The sequence below is a fragment of the Chanodichthys erythropterus genome, chromosome 24, assembly GCF_024489055.1.
Source record: "Chanodichthys erythropterus isolate Z2021 chromosome 24, ASM2448905v1, whole genome shotgun sequence".
In the NCBI taxonomy this organism is placed as follows: domain Eukaryota; kingdom Metazoa; phylum Chordata; class Actinopteri; order Cypriniformes; family Xenocyprididae; genus Chanodichthys; species Chanodichthys erythropterus.
The window spans coordinates 21,729,489-21,749,171 of NC_090244.1; the positions used below are offsets into that span (position 1 = coordinate 21,729,489).

Here is a 19,683-nt window from a genome sequence, read left to right on the forward strand (position 1 = left end):
CATAGAGTAACGAAAATCTATACTCTAGTTTTTCGTTTTGTCTCTTTTTGTTTTGTTTTATCTCCTCTCGTTTTGTTTTTTGTCTTGTTTTGTTTTTATCTCGTCTCGTTTTGTTTTGTTTTGTCTCATCTCGTTTTTTTTTTCCATCTCTTGTTTTTTGGTTTGTTTTTTGTTTTGTTTTGTTTTGATCTCGTCTCGTTTTGTTTTGTTTTGTCTCATCTTGTTTTGTTTTTTCCATCTCATCTCTTGTTTTTTGTTTTGTTTTTTATTTTGTCTCATCTCTTGTTTTGTTTCCTCTCATTTTGTTTCCTCTCATTTTGTTTCCTCTGTTTTTTGTTTTGTTTTGTTTTGTCTCTTGTTTTGTTTCTCTTCTTGTCTCTTGTTTTGTTTTGTTTTGTTTTGTGTTTTGTCCACAATACTTTTGTTTCTTTTGCACAAAAAAAAACTTGGAAACTGTCATCTTGCGTCACAGTAAAAAGCAGGGCAACAAATTAATTAAGAGAAAGTTTTAAATTCATTTTGATGATTGGAAGAAGTTAGATCCTGGTCAGATGAGTGCTTAACATCAGACACTGACACAACGGGCATCTGTCATCACCCTCTCACAGGGTCTTGTAAAGTAGCAGTGCTGAAAGAAAGACATAGAAGAAACAGAAAATTGATAAAAGAACCACTGATATAAGGCCAAATATACTGTAATATAAAGAGTTACTGAGAAAAATCATTGTCATTATGTCTTTTTCTTCTCCTTCATTGTCCCTTTAAACAGTCACAGGGACCTAAAGCCGGAGAACCTGTTGCTGGATGAGAAGAATAACATCAGGATAGCAGACTTCGGTATGGCGTCTCTGCAGGTGGGGGACAGTCTGCTGGAAACCAGCTGTGGGTGAGTGAACCTGAGCATCATTATAACACTAATGATGAGGACAAGCACTGCCTTCAGGTCACACCATATCGGATGACAGTCATTCTGCCTTTGCCTCTGCAAATCACACTAAATATAAGTGTAAAGAATACCCTTTTTTTTCATAAAGCCTACTGGATCGTATTTGATATGTACAATTCTAAATTAGTATAATTTTAAAGACATCATAACCATTTTCCTATAGGATTAAAGAGGGTCTGCTTCTGCACCTTTAAGACTTCAATATGTAAATGATGTTTGTTATGATTGGCTAACTTTTTTTTGCATCTGAAATGAGTAACAAGATCTCTGCCAAGGTTCTGGGACAGGCTAGGAAGGAGCTTTGAGTTGTGATTATTCAGTATTTTTTATTTAAACAGGCAAAAAAAAATATCCTGTTTTTCAACTTTAGCTCATGAAAATGTCACAATCTGCATCTCATATCATCTTCTTATTTTACTTTGTAACTGTCAGAAGTTGTTACTAATTAGGTGAATCTCATGAAAATGTCTTGAAATGTCTGGTACATATTTCATCACAAAATCAAAAGAATAAAAACATTCAATTCAATTAAATTAAAATACTGAAATTGCAGCCTATTTTAGTACCAGTAAAATTTATTTATTTATTTATTTTTCTCAATGTTTTAAGTTTTGGCAAAATTTGTAAAAGTTACATAAGAAAATACATAATAAATGATTTTATTTGTTTGTTTGTTTTTTGGTATTGGAGTGATTTTTTTTCTTTTTAGAAAGAAAGAAAGAAAGAAAGAAAGAAAGAAAGAAAGAAAGAAAGAAAGAAAGAAAGAAAGAAAGAAAGAAAGAAAGAAAGAGAGAAAGAAAGAGAGAAAGAAAGAAAGAAAGAAAGAGAGAAAGAAAGAGAGAAAGAGAGAAAGAGAGAAAGAAAGAGAGAAAGAGAGAAAGAAAGAGAGAAAGAGAGAAAGAAAGAGAGAAAGAGAGAAAGAAAGAGAGAAAGAAAGAAAGAAAGAAAGAAAGAAAGAAAGAAAGAAAGAAAGAAAGAAAGAAAGAAAGAGAGAAAGAAAGAAGCAACCAATGCACTGAATTTTATGACACACCCCCTCTGACATAAGTGTGATTAGCTGTCATGAAAACCCAGTGCTTTCTTTTCTTCTGTTGTTTGGTCGAGGCCTGGGGTGAAGAGATATGGAGCCCAATTCATTTATTGCCCTTTATTAATGTAATCATTTCCTTTCAATAAGCTACTTTGCCCTCACATATGCCATAAAACCTTTTGCCTTTGTCAGTAGATTAAGTTTGCCATGGTTGCCTGACCTTTTTGGATTACACTCAGGCATGGTCATAGATTAAAGCCCAATGCAATGAAATCACGATGGTAGTTTCCATACAAAGAGTCACCTCATGTTAAATAATTACAGCTTTGCAGAGGTCAAACCGGACCTTTGTGTACCTTTGTGTGCGCTGGCATCACGGCCACTGCAGGTCAGGAGCTACAGGACTCTGTGTCACACAGGAAGTCACAGTAGCCTCCCAGCGCCGTGACTCAACATCGGCTATCGGAATGAATCTCTATGGGTCCCATCATCCTAAAAATTATCTCCAAAGCAGCTTTGTGTTGATTCTGGGCCAAATGTCCTTGACGATTTCAGTGACCCCAAAACAATTTTAAAACCCCCTGAAAGGGTTTATTTTGTGATAGTATCAGCGGACTCTTTACATTATCCTACTAGTTACACAGATTCTTAGTACATAAATACATGCTATACATGGACATATAATATCAATTTAAGTAAATATATATAAATATTTCACTCCTTTACACATTTTATAAGCTCTTTACATGTTCCCAGCTGGCCAAAATACCATCATATGCAGGCTACGCACACAAAACAACCGTATTTACCTCAAGCACACAGCATTGTTTTGGATCTTCGGTAAGTTCTGTCTCAAAATAGGCAATACGTCATAAAATCCAACCAATCAGTTTGTGAATGTATCCCTCTGCCTTTAGGTTCGGTGATAAAATTGCCAATCTGAACACTAATCAGACCAGGACTAAATGTTTTTTCGTTTTCTTTTTTGGTCCAGACCAAATGAACCAAACAAACCAGACTATAAGTGTGAATGCACCCTTATGCAAAAGAAGAGCAACTTTAGGGAGAGACAGTCATTATGAAAGAAGACTGCAGAGATCATGTGATAATGATGGAAATATTGAGGAAAAATTTATTCTGGCTTTAGCAGTTTCACAGACTTTATCTGACATGCGTCTGGCCACGTACACTTTTAAGAAAATATATACGTGGCAAAGCGTATCTGAGATTGTGTGGAATCAAAGTAGGTTTAAGTCAGTAATTCTTAAAAAAAAAAAAAAAAAAAAACACATCACACACATGAATTTATTCATTTATTTTAAAAAAAAATTATTCATTAATTATTTTATAATTATTTGTTAATTTACTTATATATTATTTATTTTATTCACTCATTCTTTCGTTAGTTTACAAATATTTGTTCAATTTGTTTTTTTTATTAATTCATTAATCGATTAATTAATCCATTTTAAAAATGTTATTATTTATTTATACATTTATTTATTCATTTACTTATTTATAGTTAAATCCAGATGTTTTTCTTATTTGTGTAACATTTGATTTTTGGCTCACACCAATGAATGCCTTTTTATCCTATTTGCCATGTATGCAGATACTCTCAGGATTTGCTAGATAGTCGGCTCAGAGTGACTTTAAGTAACGACACAACCTGCAACAGCCCAACTTTGACTCTGAGACCTGCACACTCAAAATAATGTGGGCATTATCTGAGCTTCATGGATGCCTTCCGCTAGTGTTTATGATGGTTATTTTTGTATCCCTATTATCATGCACATTTTTGGCATAATGATCATTGTACATTGCTCCAAAAAGACACATTTGAACCCATATGTCTGATCGTTTGCACACCCACATCAGTTATGAGGCAGCTAATATCTGCCTGTCATTGGTTGACGAGTTTTGCAGAAATGAGAGAGGAAATGAGCTCTAGCAAACAGCTTGGATTAGATAAATGATCTGGCACCACGTACTGCAGGGGTTCCTCCATAAACTCATCCGTTAATGGCTGTATTTTTAGCTCTAATTTGCCTTCCTCATCAACATAAACAATGAAAACATTTTCTGGCCTTAAAGCATCTGATTCGTTTTGATCTCTCAGATGTAACGCACCTGCTTCTGAGGAAAAAAAAACTGAAATGGTGTGGTTGTTATACCATCAGAATTGTAATAAGCTATAGGCTTGTGCTGGGGGCAGAGAGTTTGGAGTGAAACTACTGCTGTCTGTTTTAGAGGATGATATACCGAACAGCTTCAGCAATGTTTTACTATGAAAACATAATGGCAGCTTGTTGTTAGGACCCATAAATTCACCAGTCCAAGAACCAACTTCTGTTGCAATATTAATGACGAAAGAGTTTTGTGACATATATGTGTAGAATATTCTATAAGAACATGTGCTTTGGCAACTATATCTGAGATAATTAGCTTTGACAGATCTACACTAACCCATACTTTTGGAGTTGTCCATGAAGATATTCCTTCGACGCCCCCACATCTTCTCTTGTTTAACCCAAAAGGCAGCTTTTCAGTTGACGTTTGTAGTGTTTCTGTATGCAGTTAGAGACGATAAGAAAAAGCTCTCACTAACAGGATTCATATTTGCATAGATGCATGCTTGTAAAGGTATTTGAGGGATCATGAGAGATGTTTACAGCTTTCTGAGAAACTCTCCAAATAATATGATTAACTCTGAATGTGCCTGTTTATCTCTAAAAAAAAAAAAAAAGAGCATTATGTGTAGATGCGCAACACTGTTGTAGAATAGGATTTGTCAAGAAAGATTTATGTAGACAGGGTGTCAGCTGGTGAAACGGGAAGTACTGTCAACATTTTGTGACCCTAATTATTCTGGCAAGATGTTTTCTTCTTCTTTAGTGCATGTTTGTGTCCCTCCAACCAAATCTTGATATTAATCATTCTAAGCAAACAGTATCAGACATCATGGATCAGTGCCTATGGGAAACATCTAAAATTCATAGTGCTTTTGCTTCAGGGGATTGAGCTTCACAGGTGATCTGTGAGTTGTCTTTGATGATTTTATATTGTTTGTTTGACTGGAATAATATAGTGATGGGAATTATTGTGGAGATAGTAAGATCAGGAGATGTTGCAGGTCAAATTTCATCCCAATGAGCACCACAGCTCTGATTTTTTTTTTAAAAGGGATAGTTCATCCTAAAATTCTGTCATCGTTTACTCACCCTCAAGTTGTTCCAAACCTGTATGAGTTTCTTTCTTCTGTTTAACACAAAAGAAGCTATTGGTAACCAGAGTATCCATAGTAGGAAAAAAATAAATACTTTAGAAGTCAGTGGCTACCGTCAACTGTCTGGTTACCAACATCTGGTTAGTTTTTAGTCTTTTTAGTTATTTTATTTTATATAATTATTATTATTTTTTAAATCAGTTTGAATGAATGATTCAATGACTCACACATACTTCACTTGTTTCATTATGAATCAGCATTTTGAACCAATCTCTTGAAAGAATGATTCAGTGATTCAATGAAATTTCTTAACAGTCATTTGTCGCCACCTACTGGTGTAATGATGTAATCGATACAATTTTTATTTGAAGCATCAAGTTACTTTCAAAAGCTGTTTTAATTGCTACTGTAGACATCAGTGTTTATATCCAAACTATAAACTTTTATCCTTTTATCCTAGTACTTCTGTGATGATTTAAACGATTGTAACACAGAAATAATGATCATGTGTGATTGAAAAGACTATTTGTAAAGCTGTTTCATACATGACAACTGCTCTCTCTGGCCCGAACATGGATCTGAATGTTCTGCTGTGATTTTGTCAAAGGTTTAATAGAAAGACGATTCGTTGTCATTTAGGAATAAGATCACGTTGCTGTTTGAATTTATATTTATATATATATATATATATATATATATATATATATATATATATATATATATATATATATATATATATATATATATAATAGAGGGAGAGAGATAGAGAGAGAGAGAGAGCGAGAGAGAGAGATACAATATATTTATACAATATATATACAATACTTTTCATTTTAAAATATATTCAAAGAGAAAACTGTTATTTTAAATTGTGAAAAATATTATATATTTTGTTTAAGCTGTATTTTGGATCAAATAAATGCAGCCTTGGTGAGCAGAAGAGACTTCTTTTAAAAACATTACATAATCTTACCGATATAAAACTTTTGAATGGGTAAATGAATCATTTTTGACTGGCTAAGTTAAGAAAACTAAATTAATAAAGACAAGAAAAAGGGAGAAAAATATTTGTACAATATAAAATAATAAAAATATGGAGAGATTATTGTACACATTTATTGCTGCCAGTAACTCCGGTTGATGTCTTTTCACAGATCTCCTCATTATGCGTGTCCTGAAGTGATCCGGGTGAGTATTACCTGACTGTCTGACTTTTTACTTTGTAGAAGAAAAAAGAGAATTATGAATAAAGACCTGATCTCAAATGAGATTTATTGCATGTTTACTCTGTCTTCTCTCTGGTAGGGAGAGAAGTATGATGGAAGGAAAGCAGACGTTTGGAGCTGTGGGGTCATTTTGTTTGCTCTGTTGGTGGTGAGTCATTCCAGACTTTACCTCACAGTTACCTCACAGGAATTTCTGTCAACAATTACTCACCTTCATGTTGTTCTAAACAAATATTACATTATTTCTTATGAGAAACATCAAATATTTGGAAAAATCAGTGTATGGAAAAAAGATGAAAAACTCATGAACTATCATTTTTTTGTGTAAACCATGTCCAAGCCAAGGCCCGTTTAAGGACCGTTCACACCAAGAATGATAACTATAAAGATATAGTTCTAAAAATTGTTCTAAATATAAAGGAATAGCAGTATCCACAACACAGCTATAACGATAACGATATAGAGGAACGATATTGTTGGGAACACTTTCAGAACGATTTTTTCCCCAGCTGTTGTATGAGAAAACACTGACAGCCAATCAGAATTGATTTGAATTTAAGGCCAGGACTCGCACATTCAAAATGGCAGACGACATCATGGACAAGTTAATCGTCGAGGTCCAGAAAAATCCACCGCTGTTTGAAAAGTCAAACCCCCTTTTCAAGGATACTTAAAAAAAATGGATTTATGGAAAACAATCGGTCGTGCCTTCGGAATAAATGGTGAGAAATATTAACGATATATGCCAGGCTAGAAAACAGTGTAAAATATAAAATTACCTCCTATTACTAAGTATCCAGCACTAGTTTCAACAACATTGTCTTGCTTCCTTTGAAGTTGCAGTGAAAAAGACTAAGCATTGTTTTTATTTCACTATATTGACTTTGTCAGCTAAATTTACTGTTAGATTAGATCGATTACACTAGCTATTCACTTTAAAAGGCCCATTCACACCAAGGACGATAACTATAAAGATAACAATATCATTGGGATCACTTTCACGATGATTTTTTTTCCCAACTGTTGAACGATAAAAACAGCTAAATCAGAATCCATGTGAATTTAAGGGCTCCTGAATTTAAAATGGCAGACAACATCACGGAGAAGTTAATGGCTGAGGTCCAGAAAAATCCACCAATGTTTGAGAAGTCAAACCCCCTTTTCAAGGATACTTTAAAGAAAATGGATGTATGAAAAACAATCGGTCATACCCTCGGAATAAACTGTGAGAAGAAGTGTAATTAATCATTATGCCAGGCTAGCAAACAGAACATAACATTACCTCAGGTATTCAGTGCTAATTTCGGCAACATTGTCTTGTCTTGTTTTAAGTTGCAATGAAAAAGACTAGATGTTGTTTTTATTCCACCATATTAACTTAGCTAAATTCATTGTTTTATTAGATTGATTGCATTAGCTAGATTAATTCAAAACAGATTACTGAGGACATCTGCTGGTTAAAGCAGTGTAAATGCAACAAGAACAGCAAAAACATGTTGTGCACACTTTGAAACCGCAAAGCGCGAGCTTAGAATAAATAGACTGGTATCGTTTGTTGGTGTGGACGCAAATATAATCTTTATAATTATCTTCATAGTTATCGTTCTTGGTGCGAATGGGCCTTAAGATTATGTGTTTAGTCAAATAATGTAGAAAAAAGCACACAACATTCATCACTCATTTTATTATGTTGCTGATTTGAAAAGAGTGATGGATATTGAAGATAATGTCATGTTTTCAGAATGTGTCCTTTTTCATCAGAAATTAAATATGTGAAAATGAACATGAATTTGTGAATGAAGGCTGGGAATTGATGTTTTTCTAAGTCCCAAAGACAATAATGTAAATTGTAATGAATAAAGTATTGGGTGCACATTTGCACTGCATTATTAGCAGATTTTATTTGAAATGTTTTACCTGCGCATTTGAACCGCAGTAATATCCCAGGAGTTCCAGCTCATTTGAAATGCTCTTGTTCAATTTGGAGAGTAAAATTGAGACCCTTGAGTCTGAGAGGTTTATCTCTCCACACAGAGCCACTGGCCTGCATTTTAAACCAGAGCCGGATTGTTTTTGACGTTCTAGAAATGATGACTGAGTTCTTTCTTCAGAGATTATTCAGTGTGCTTGTGTAACTTCAGAACAGACTAGAGCTGCACATTACATTCAAACCACCACTTTTCTTTTCTCTCTTCACCTCGTCTCTTTTCTTTTGTCCTCTTTTGGCTTTTATCTAATCTTCTTTCATCTAATTTTGTCTTGTCTCCTTTTGTCTCATGTGATCTGGTGCTTTTTTTTCTTATCTCATCGCATCTCATTTTGACCCATCTTGTGTTGTCTCATTTTTGTCCCTTCTTTCATTATGTCTTGATTTGTTTGATCTTCCTTGTTTTCCTCTAGTCTCATCTCATTTTCTCTCATCTCATATAATCTTGTCTTGTCTTGTTTTTGTTATCTTCTTTCATTTTGTCTAGTTTGTCTTTTCTTTTGTTTCATTTTGTCTGATCTCAAATTGTTTACCTTTTTTTTGTCTTTTGTTTGGTCTTGTGCCATATTGTTTTGTCTCTTCTCTTCTGTTTTCCTTTCATCTCATTGCATCTCGTCTCATGTCACCTTGTCTCGTATCATTTTGTCTCTTTTATTTTGTCTCATCGTGTTGCACTTGATCTTGTCTCTTTTGTTTCCTTCTCTCTGGTTTTCTTCTCTCGTCTCATCTCATTGTCTCATTTTGTCTCATTTCGTGTCACCATGCCTTGTCTTGTTTTTGTTGATTGTCTTTTAATTTTGTCATTTATATTGATTCTCTTTTTGTCTTGTCTCGCCTCATCTTGTTTAATTTTGACTCTGCTCTTTTAATTTTATCTCTTGTCTCGTTTGGTCTTATGTCACATTTGTAACAAAGTTCATTAACAAGGGAAGAAGGATGCAGGAACCGGCAAACTTTTAATTCAATTTTAATCACAAAATAAACACAACAACAAAACAAAAGTAAAGTGGCAGCGCCTCACGGAGGATTGCCGCATAAAACCCCCCCAAACAAACGTAAAGTCCAGGCCTGGTCCTCTCTCGTCCCCCCATGAATCGGGTCTGTCCTTTAGGACCCTGAGTGATCCTATTGGTTTAACTGGCTTTTAATGAGTAGTATTTTTAGCGCCTGATTACAATTCCTGCAAAACAACATTATGATATATATATATATATATATATATATATATATATATATATATATATATATATATATATATATATATATATATATCGTAATTACCATTAATGTCTTTAGCTATATATTACTGTTTTTATATATATATATATATATATATATATATATATATATATATATATATATATATATATATATATATATATATATGAAGAGTTCATTTGCAAAAACCGATAAACGCCATTTTTAAAAAAAAATGAACTAAGTGCTGTGCATTATTCTCCATATATAGCACGTTCTGTACCCTAAATCCATTTTGTCAGAAGAGCCGGTTTTGCCCACTTTCAGGCATCGCAAGTTCACGTTTTACAGCAGAAGCCGACAAGCGCCCTTGTTTGTGTACAGACAGAAACCAATAAGTCCGTTTTAGCGAATCAGCGCGCAGTATTCAGGTCAGGTGACAAGGCTTCTAGTCACTTCAAAAAGACGCGCTAGCTGAGGGAAGTTTTATCAAAGCTCACTAAAAGTGATCGAGGATTTATGATTTCGACTCCTGTAAGTCCTTGTACACCATACACGACTTACATGCTGAAAAATTGGTTGTCCTTTTGCTTGTGTGTGTGTGTGTGTGCGCGCGCGCGCACGTGCGTGTGTGGATTAGTGCGTGTGTGTGTACTTGTGTGCCGATCTGTGTGTGTGTGTGTGTGTGTTTGTGTGTGTGTGTTTGAGAGAGAGAGAGCGTGCTTGCGCGCGTGTGTGTGTGTGTGTATGTGTGTGCCGATCTGTTTGTGTGTGTGTGTGTGTGTGTGTGTGTATGTGTGTGCCGATCTGTGTGTGTGTGTGTGTGTGTGTGCACATGTGTGTTTGAGAGTGTTTTAAATGCAATTACTTGGGTTTTGTTTAACTATGAAACATGAAATGTGGAGTTATCTGCTTTTGCCAAAAAACGACTGTTGGAGTTATCTGCTTTTGCTAAAAAACAAACTTTTAATATATATATATAACATACTTTCAATGAATTTTAATTTTTTAATTTACCTATATTTTTTAGAGTTATCATTACTTAATCAAAACAGCCCAACTGCAGTTTGATTGTTATTAATTGGAATGCACAATAAAAAAAACATGATTTGTGAGAATTCATAAAAATGGAGTTATCTGTTTTTGCAAATAAACTCTTCATATATATATATATATATATATATATATATATATATATATATATATATATATATATATATATATATATATATACTTGCATAGCATACATCTACCTGATTAGCCTGCTAGCTTAGCTTATATTTTAATAGGTATGTTTTTGCTTCCAATATAGTTCTCAATTACATGTTTCAAAATAATGATATTTTTGTGTACTTAGCATGACATTTTATTGTGTAAAATTAATATTAAATTACTTTTGAAGAACATATTATGTTGCAACAATCCTTATAAAAAATACATTTTTAGGTGTGGTGGTTTTTCTGGTTTGTTTTATTATGCAAAACACAGGCATTAATTGTATATGTTGTTTCTGCACTTAATGTAATAAACACCATACAATAGTTAAATAGGTTATAATTACTCAAGATATCGTGATAACAACAAACCCAGGCATTACCACCTGGGTCCTAAAGGATTCCCAATTCCTGGGGGGACTCGATTTCTCATGGCTCATTAGCTCGCTCCGTTCCCGCGGCTCTCTGCCCCGCCCTGCTTGCCACAATCTTGTTTTGTCTATTCTAATGGCATCTCATTTTGTCTCTTCTCATGTTGTCTTGTTTTTCTTCGTTCACTTGTTCTCATCTTACTACATCTCATGCCGTCTTGCCTCACTTTCTCTCGTCACCTCATCAATCTTTCATTTTGTATCATCTCATTGCATTTATTTTGTTCTCATCTTGTCTCTTCATAACTCATTGCATCTTGTTTTGACTTGTCTTACATTTGTTTTTCTTTACTTTTCTTTTCTTTTTAACTTTGTTCTGCTGAAGTTCACTCGTTCGTCCCTTTATGAAATATATATATTGACCTGCTTTAGAAAGGCAGACTGTACCAAAACCAAAAATAAAATTGACTACTGACAGACTGTGCTTTTGCAGACTGACTCTATGCTGAATACACAAAATCCTCTCAGATCCAAAGTGATTGGTGTGCATTTATGCACTCATCCTGTCTCTTTTGTTTTTACTTTCTTTCTTTTGTTTTTCACCTCATCGTCCTCATCTATAGCATGTCAGCAGTACAGACATAAAAAAGTTGCAAAGCGAGAGTTAATAAATGAAAACTTAGCATTTATGGGTCAATCCTTTGAGCACTTTTCTCCTAATTTGTTCTATTTTCCAGCAATCCTCATTTACTCTGAATTTCTTCAGACTGATGCATTTTCTTTCTTTTGTTCTCCATGTCTTTCTTTCAGGGCGCTCTGCCATTTGACGATGATAATTTACGAAACTTGTTAGAAAAAGTGAAGCTGGGAGTGTTTCACATGCCCCATTTTATTCCACCGGACTGCCAGAACCTTCTGCGAGGGATGATCGAGGTCGAAGCCGGCAAACGGTTAACGGTAAGTTCTGGCAAAATACTGAGTTTGAACTGATGGGATCAGGTTAGCTATTTTCATGGGTTCAGTTACATAACTTCAGTTTCATGTATATAAACTCAAATTGAATTTAATTTTAATCATGGTAAACTAACTAGTAATTTTAGTATCACCATAAAGTCTGGTCCTCTTTGACACTGGGCAAGAACTGCCCACTTAGACAGGCAGAGACGACTTAAAATGCTGTGCCACGAGCGGAACACTGCAAAAGACGCAAGATGCGAGCACAACAGTCAAAGACGTCCATCTAGCGCGTGTTTACATTGAAAAATCATACACTACATCATATACTACACAATTCTCTGTGAAATCTGTCAACTACTGCCCAAAATCTGCAGACTGGCACAGACTTTTGGCAGCTATTTTCGACTCATGCAGACTGCAAATCGGTCAAAAGTTGTGTAGTTGTGTATTCCTGTCTTAAAGAGATAGTCCACCTAAAAAATGATCCCATAATTTAATCACACTCAAGACATCCTAGGTGTATATGAATTTCTTCTTTCAGAAGAACACAATCAGAGTTATATTTAAAAATATCCTGGCTTTTCCAAGCTTCATCCTGGTGCTCCTGATTTTGAAGCCCAAAAAGCTCATACCTCCATCATAAAAGTAATCCACACAGCTCCAGGGGGTTAATAAAGGCCTTCTGAAGTGAAGTGATGGGTTCTTGTGAGAAAAATACCCATATTTCAAACTTTTTAAACTATTATAATTATCTTCCGGTAAACATCCATACGCATCGAGTTACATGTTTTGGATTTTGCACATTTGGATTTTTGTTTTGGATTTTTCCTTTTATGATGGATGGATGTGCTTTTTTGTGCTTCAAAATCATGAGCACCATTCACTACCATTATAAAGCTTGGAAGAGCCAGGATGTTTTTAAATATAGCTCCGATAGTGTTCGTCTGAAAGGAGATACACCTAGGATGGCTTGAGGGTAAATCATGGGATAATTTAATTTTTGGGTGAACTATCCCTTTATGTTGGACAACGTGCTGCAGATTATATTCCTTTGGTTGCAAATGTCCTCTATGTGTTTTTCATGTATGATAAATGCACATTTGTATACTTGAATATGAGATTCTCTGGTGCTTCCTGACTCTCTAGCCTTAGATTCAGTGGGGAACCTTAATACTGTCTATAAAGAGAAAGTGGGGTTTGAAGTTTGATGTGCAGATAGTAAAGCTACTCGGACAGTTCAAAGGTAGTGCATTTATCAGCGGTGAGGTTGTGTGTTTGGAGATCACCTCAGCATGCCCAGACACATCTGCTATCACAGTGACCTTTCTCTCTTCACAGAGAATGCACATTTTAACCAATAAAAAGCTGCTTTTGACTTGAATAAATTCTAAAGTCAGAGTCCTTCTGGACCTGCTATCTGTCAGTTGTTGGATAGCTGCGATTCATACTTTGACAGGAGAAAGAAGGGACAGAATATTTGCTGAGAAGATATAGAATGCCATTGAATCCAAATCATGAACACATCTTGGGTCAACCGGTCTTTTTTCTTGGTGCAAAGGGTCAAGGGAATTCTTTGTGTTTATGTTTATCATGAAAATAATCATATGATGCAAAAATGCTTCATTTTCTTTAGGCAAAATATAAAACTTTTTTTTCCTTTCGGTTTCGGCCTGAAATGTCAACGTGACCTTGAGGAAGTTTTCACTGTTAGAAACCTGTTCTCTTCACATGGCGACGGGCCGTCGACCACCTCTGTCACGATTGCGTCACACTTCTTTACAAAACATTCACACACTCAGCAGGCAGACCCTTTCAAGACTGCATTTCCATGGAAACACAACTCAAACAGGAAGTGGAACTCTGGACCTGTGTGAAATTTCTGAAATATGCCCATTATTTTTTTCCTAGACTACAAATGGAGACTTGCTCCTGGTTCTCATAAATCAGTAGAGATCTGAACAATTGCCTACATTCAATTGTATCTCATTTGTTTCTTTTTATTTTTTATTTCTCCTTGAGAATTTTAGGAGTAATGTCTGAGAAAAACAACACACAACAGGATGGCCTACAGTGATCTTGCTGTACTCTTGCAGAACATTGTCTTATCACATCCCACGTCTCGTTAGCTTTTTCTCGTTACCTTTTACGAGTGTGGCATTTTAATGAGTCAGGATGACTCTCAAGGACAAGCAGGAAACACACGTCTTTAAGTCATTGATAGAGTTTGAATTGTGAAACACTTTCTAATGTATCTGAGAAACCCATTTAACAATGCATGTTCGCAATGAGCAATGCAATGATTCACTTTCCCAATGCAAAATTAACAACACACATTCCATGTGGAAAATACCAGACAGTGAGTGCATTTACACGCACGTTCTAAACCCAATTATGCTTAATAAGCCGACATTGCAATGCATTTACCCGTTTTCCTTTATCGGAGTAAGGTCATAAATGGCTTAAAGGGATAGTTCACCCAAAAATGAAAATTCTGTCATCATTTACTCACCCTCAAGTTGTTCCAAACCCATACATTTCTTTGTTCTTTGCTGTACACAAAGGAAGAACAGACATTTGGAAGAATGTTTGTAACCAAGCAGACCTCCCCCATCCCACATTAACTACCATAGTAGGAGAAAAATAATCAATCAATCAATCAATCAATCAATCAATCAATCAATAAATGCTTTATTTCAGTTACCCGACAACGATTTTAACACTTTTAGTACTAGTTTTAGCTTGTGTTAATAATAACAACAACGCATCTCTGGCTAAAGTTTGTAAATAAAAATTAGCACCTCTAAAACACTGGGCCTCATTTAAGAAACATGAAACAAATTATTTGTAAAAACATTTACATAAATTGTCACATAAAGCTCAAAGCGAAATTTACATATGAATGCTTTTACGCAAGTTTGTTTGCAAAAAAACACTAAGTGAGGCCCCGTATTAAACAAACTTGGCAATCAAAGTTTTTAAATAGTATCTGTGCACACATACATAGCTGCTCTAGGCAAAGCGTCACAAGAGACTGCGTTAAACTACCTCATGTCTCAAAGCACATACCATTACAATAATAATGAACATAAACAACTTAGAGAGCTTGTACCTGACTGCTGCAGATTCATGTTGGTGTTCATACTGTTGACATGGAAACGCATAATTCCGAGCCTAAGGACGTGAACAGTTCTGGTTAGAACGTCACAGGGTTGCCATCTCTTAATTACGGTAGTTATGGCATGAGCGCAGCATAAGCTCGTTCTTTTTGAATCGGTAGGGCATGTAAAAGGTGGCTATTTCTTTGTTTGTGGTGCTCCGTGACTGACGTCTGTCTACATAAACTCTGCACACCATGAAACGCGCCGATGACGTATGATGTCTGCGCGAACAGGGTGCGCGAGGGTATGTAAAAACATACTTTGACAGGCAGGTACATCATATTATTTCATTCTGACCGAATATAGAGATTAGATGAACATTTTATGGTCATGCGCCTTCCACAGGTGATATATATTTATAAAAATACATTTAGACCGTTTAACATAGTGATTGCTATCAGGAAATTAGGAGACTTTCAACCAGTATAACGAAAAAAATGTTTCTGTAGAGAATCACTTATTGCAACTTTAATTATATCTCTTGAATGAAAATCTTTATTAAATCTTTTTTTGTTGGAGGGTGTTGCCACATGCAAATGAATATATGTGTCTGAGTGTGTAATATTAGCATATGTAAAATATATATATCATAAAAACAGATGATTGAGAAAAACAGTAGACAGCAGTTGTGACCCCTTCAAGCATAGATATGCAAATAATAATTGGATATCACTGCACCTCTCATCTGTACACACCCAGTAATTTGTCATCACATGGTGAGGCAGATTAAAAGTGAGCGGTGATCTGTGTGTCCCGATTACCTCCCTTCTTTCACTGCAACCCTGGACCCCTGTATTAATCTTGTGCAGCCAGCCTTTGGTGTGCTTGATGTGGATTTGCGGTCTCATGGCCTTCGCTTACATGTTTCCATGAAGGTCAGGAGACTCTAGGGTGTCCCATTTGTCATTTTTCAGAAGGGTTGCTCATGAGTGCCTGCTTTGCGGCCTGTGTGCTCCCTCAGCCTGCAACACTGGACTTCACAGCGAGCTACTTCCCAACACTCGATGATAGGCACTTTAAAATCTGTTGATCTGTGTAGCATATTTTGGTCAAGATCCGCTTATTGTGGAAGAGACTGTCTGCATGACATGTAAAGGGGGAGGAGTAAATGACATCCTGGGTCACTAAAGACTTTAAAGGTTAAAATTATATATATAAAAAGAAAAAAAAAATTGAAAATTAAATGTATGTACAGGGCAAGGGAAATGTTTTATATATTTATATTTCAGCTAGTTGCCAACATTTCTCATTTTCATTTAATGTATGTACCAAAATGACTAAAACTGAATAACAATGAACAAAAACTATATATCACAATGACAAATACACAACAAAACTACAAAAACCTTTCACAGCACTAGCCTCAAATACCTTATTGCTATTATAAAACGGTTATCACACAATACAAATATTAAAGCCAAAAACATGTATCAATGCAACTTTCATGAATTAAACTTTCACTAAAAACCTTCCTTACGCCAGAAAAAATAGTCAGTGACCGTGAACAGCAACAGAAGTTACATTATTACACCATTAGATGGCGACAAAGACTGTCTTTATGAGTGTGTCAGTCAGTAGTGAAGACTTTTACATTGAAAAGACTGAATTGTTGTGAACAGGGAACAAGAGGCAACTGACAAATGCTTTGACTAGCTCTGTCAGTCAAGGGAAAACCCCTTAACTGTTAAAAGAACAAGATAATACATTGGACATTTAAACAGATTTTTTATAATGAACATAAGACTGACCTGAAGGAAAATGCTAAATCTGAATGCAGGTAATAAACTCGCTCACTCGATCTCTTTCTCACAATACTCTTCTACATAATACAGTAAGCTTCAATGAACAATATCAATTGAGAACAAACAGTTTACGTTGCTAAGAGTGGTTGCTAAGGGTGTTGTGTAGTGATACACAGAACTGTTGGGTGAATATCGTGAATAAAACACAGCTATTGACCAATCAGAATCAAGGACAGAAACAGTTTTTTACATTTTTTAAATAAATTTGTTTTTATGTGTTTTAATATTATTTTGAATTTACTTATATCATAGACAATATTCTCTCATTGTTTCAATAATTGCTGCTGTTTTTCTGCTGTGCATCTAACAATCTCAATGTGTCGTTCTCTTACAGCTAGAGCTGATCCAGAAGCACACGTGGTACATGTAAGTGCTGAAATCCCATGATTTTTTTATGTCTGGAAACAATACTTGTGACATACAGAAACAGAATGACTAGAAACGGGATGGGCATTAGGGACGGATAGATGGGGATCAAATGTGTGTGTGCTTCTGAGAGTGAGCATTATTCTGTGTGAGCTTGTATGCGTGATAAATGGCACAGACCCCACATGTCAGCAGCAAGGACAAATTTCCAGAGCCCCGACAGGGATTTGCTGTCCACTCGCATGCTCTCGGCATTGTCGTCTGGCTTCCTCAGGAGAGAGAGAGAGCGGGCAGACAGCAGGCGAAGGTCGGCCTGACATGCTCGTACCGCGGCCTCCTGTCTGATGCCTCTCTGGGGTCAAAGACATGGCAGACACACTTGCCTGTGTTTTTAAGCTGACTACTTATGTTTTTAGCTGCTCTCATATACACCACCATCTTTTCTAACAGATGGCAACAGCAAATATTTGGAATAGATCTGAGGAAGAAGGTTATGAAGACGCTTGTCATGGATTTAGGGTCATAACAAGCTGTAGTTGTTAGGATTGTGCTCTAGCAATGCTGAGAATGTGCTTGTTGCATTATTAAAGGATTAGTTCACTTTCAAATGAAAATTTCCTGATAATTTACTCACCCCCATGTCATCCAAGATGTCCATATCCTTCTCTCTTCAGTCGAAAAGAAATGAAGGTTTTTGATGAAAACATTCCAGGATTATTCTCCTTATAGTGGACTTCAGTTGCCTCCAAACAGTTGAAGGTCAAAATTACAGTTTTAGTGCAGCTTCAAAGGGCTTTAAATGATACCAGACAAGGAATAAGGGACTTATCTAGCGAAACAATCACACATTTTCTAAAAAAAAATAAAATTTTATGCATTTTAACCATAAATGCTCATCTTAAACTCTCTTCTTCTTCTTCTCTATTGGAATTCCGGGAGTGTAGACACTGCTAAGTGTATTACTGCCCTCCACAGGTCAAAGTTTGAACTAATTGTTATATACTTGCACTAGCATATTGTATATGACAATTTAGTTCAAACTTTGACCTGAGGAGGGCAGTAATACACTTAGCAGTGTCTACACTGCTGGAATTCCAATAGAGAAGAAGAGAGTTTAAGATGAGCATTTATGGTTAAAATGCATAAAATTTTATTTTTATTTTTTTTTTTAGAAAATGAGCGATGGTTTCTCTAGATAAGACCCTTATTTCTCGTCTGGGATCGTGTAGATTGTTTTGAAGCTGCAATGAAGCTGTAATTTTGACCATCAACCATTTGGGCTCCATTGAAGTCCACTATATGGAGTCCAAAATCCTAGAATGTTTTCATCAAAAACCTTAATTTCTTTTCGACTGAAGAAAGAAAGACATGAACAACTTGGATGACATGGGGGGTGAATAAATTATCAGGAAAAATTAATTTGAAAGTGAACTAATCCTTTAATTGTGCTCTGACACTTTCAGAACCCAGTGACAGATGAAATATAATATGCATTTCTGTTCACATTCTTATGTAGATTATGAAAGGGGGATGAAAGTACAGTCCATTTAATTTGTTATAAGGTCACGCATAATTTTTGTCTTCCGCAGTATTTTCTCCACTGGAAATGATTTGTAAAGGTTAATGTTTTATTTTTTATGTTTTGGCTAAATAATTGTCACCCACTACAACAGTTCTGTCCCTCATTTTCATTCAAATCAAATACAAGAAATTGTCCAAAAATGACTGTTCGCCTTTTCTTTCGTTCCAAACCTGTGTGACTTACTTTATTCTGTGGAACACAGAAAGAGAAATTTAGCAGAATGTTCACACAGTCCTTTCCCATACAATAATTGAACTTTGCAGCTGATGGTAAAGGAAAATCTCAAATATATAAAGAACTTGTCTTTGGATGTCTTTGTCTCTTTGAGCTGCTGATAATCTCAGTGTGGGAGGGTTTCATATCACTGATTGGCTTCTGCTTTCTTCAGAGGGGGGAAGAATGAACCGGAACCGGAGCAGCCAGTACCCCGGAAGGTGGCGATCCGCAGCGTCCCTTCAGCCGACGACATCGACCCCGACGTTCTGGAGAGCATGCACTCACTAGGGTGCTTCCGTGACAAGAACAAGCTGATGAAGGATCTATTATCTGAAGAGTGAGTAATCGCACACTTATTTAGGATTAAAGGTGCAATATGTAAGAACTTTGCAGTAAAATATCCCA

At 35.6% G+C, this 19,683-nt stretch overlaps 1 protein-coding gene across 1 annotated transcript in view; it reads left to right on the top strand.

Annotated features, from left to right (window-relative positions):
- Positions 1–19,683, top strand: part of brsk2a (BR serine/threonine kinase 2a) — a 273,553-nt gene that overhangs the window by 219,509 nt on the left and 34,361 nt on the right. The window contains exons 5-10 of the mRNA XM_067379486.1: positions 770–886; positions 6,357–6,390; positions 6,508–6,576; positions 12,008–12,154; positions 17,449–17,480; positions 19,451–19,615. Of these exons, the coding sequence (XP_067235587.1) occupies positions 770–886; positions 6,357–6,390; positions 6,508–6,576; positions 12,008–12,154; positions 17,449–17,480; positions 19,451–19,615 (564 nt within the window). The remainder of the gene's footprint in view (positions 1–769; positions 887–6,356; positions 6,391–6,507; positions 6,577–12,007; positions 12,155–17,448; positions 17,481–19,450; positions 19,616–19,683) is intronic.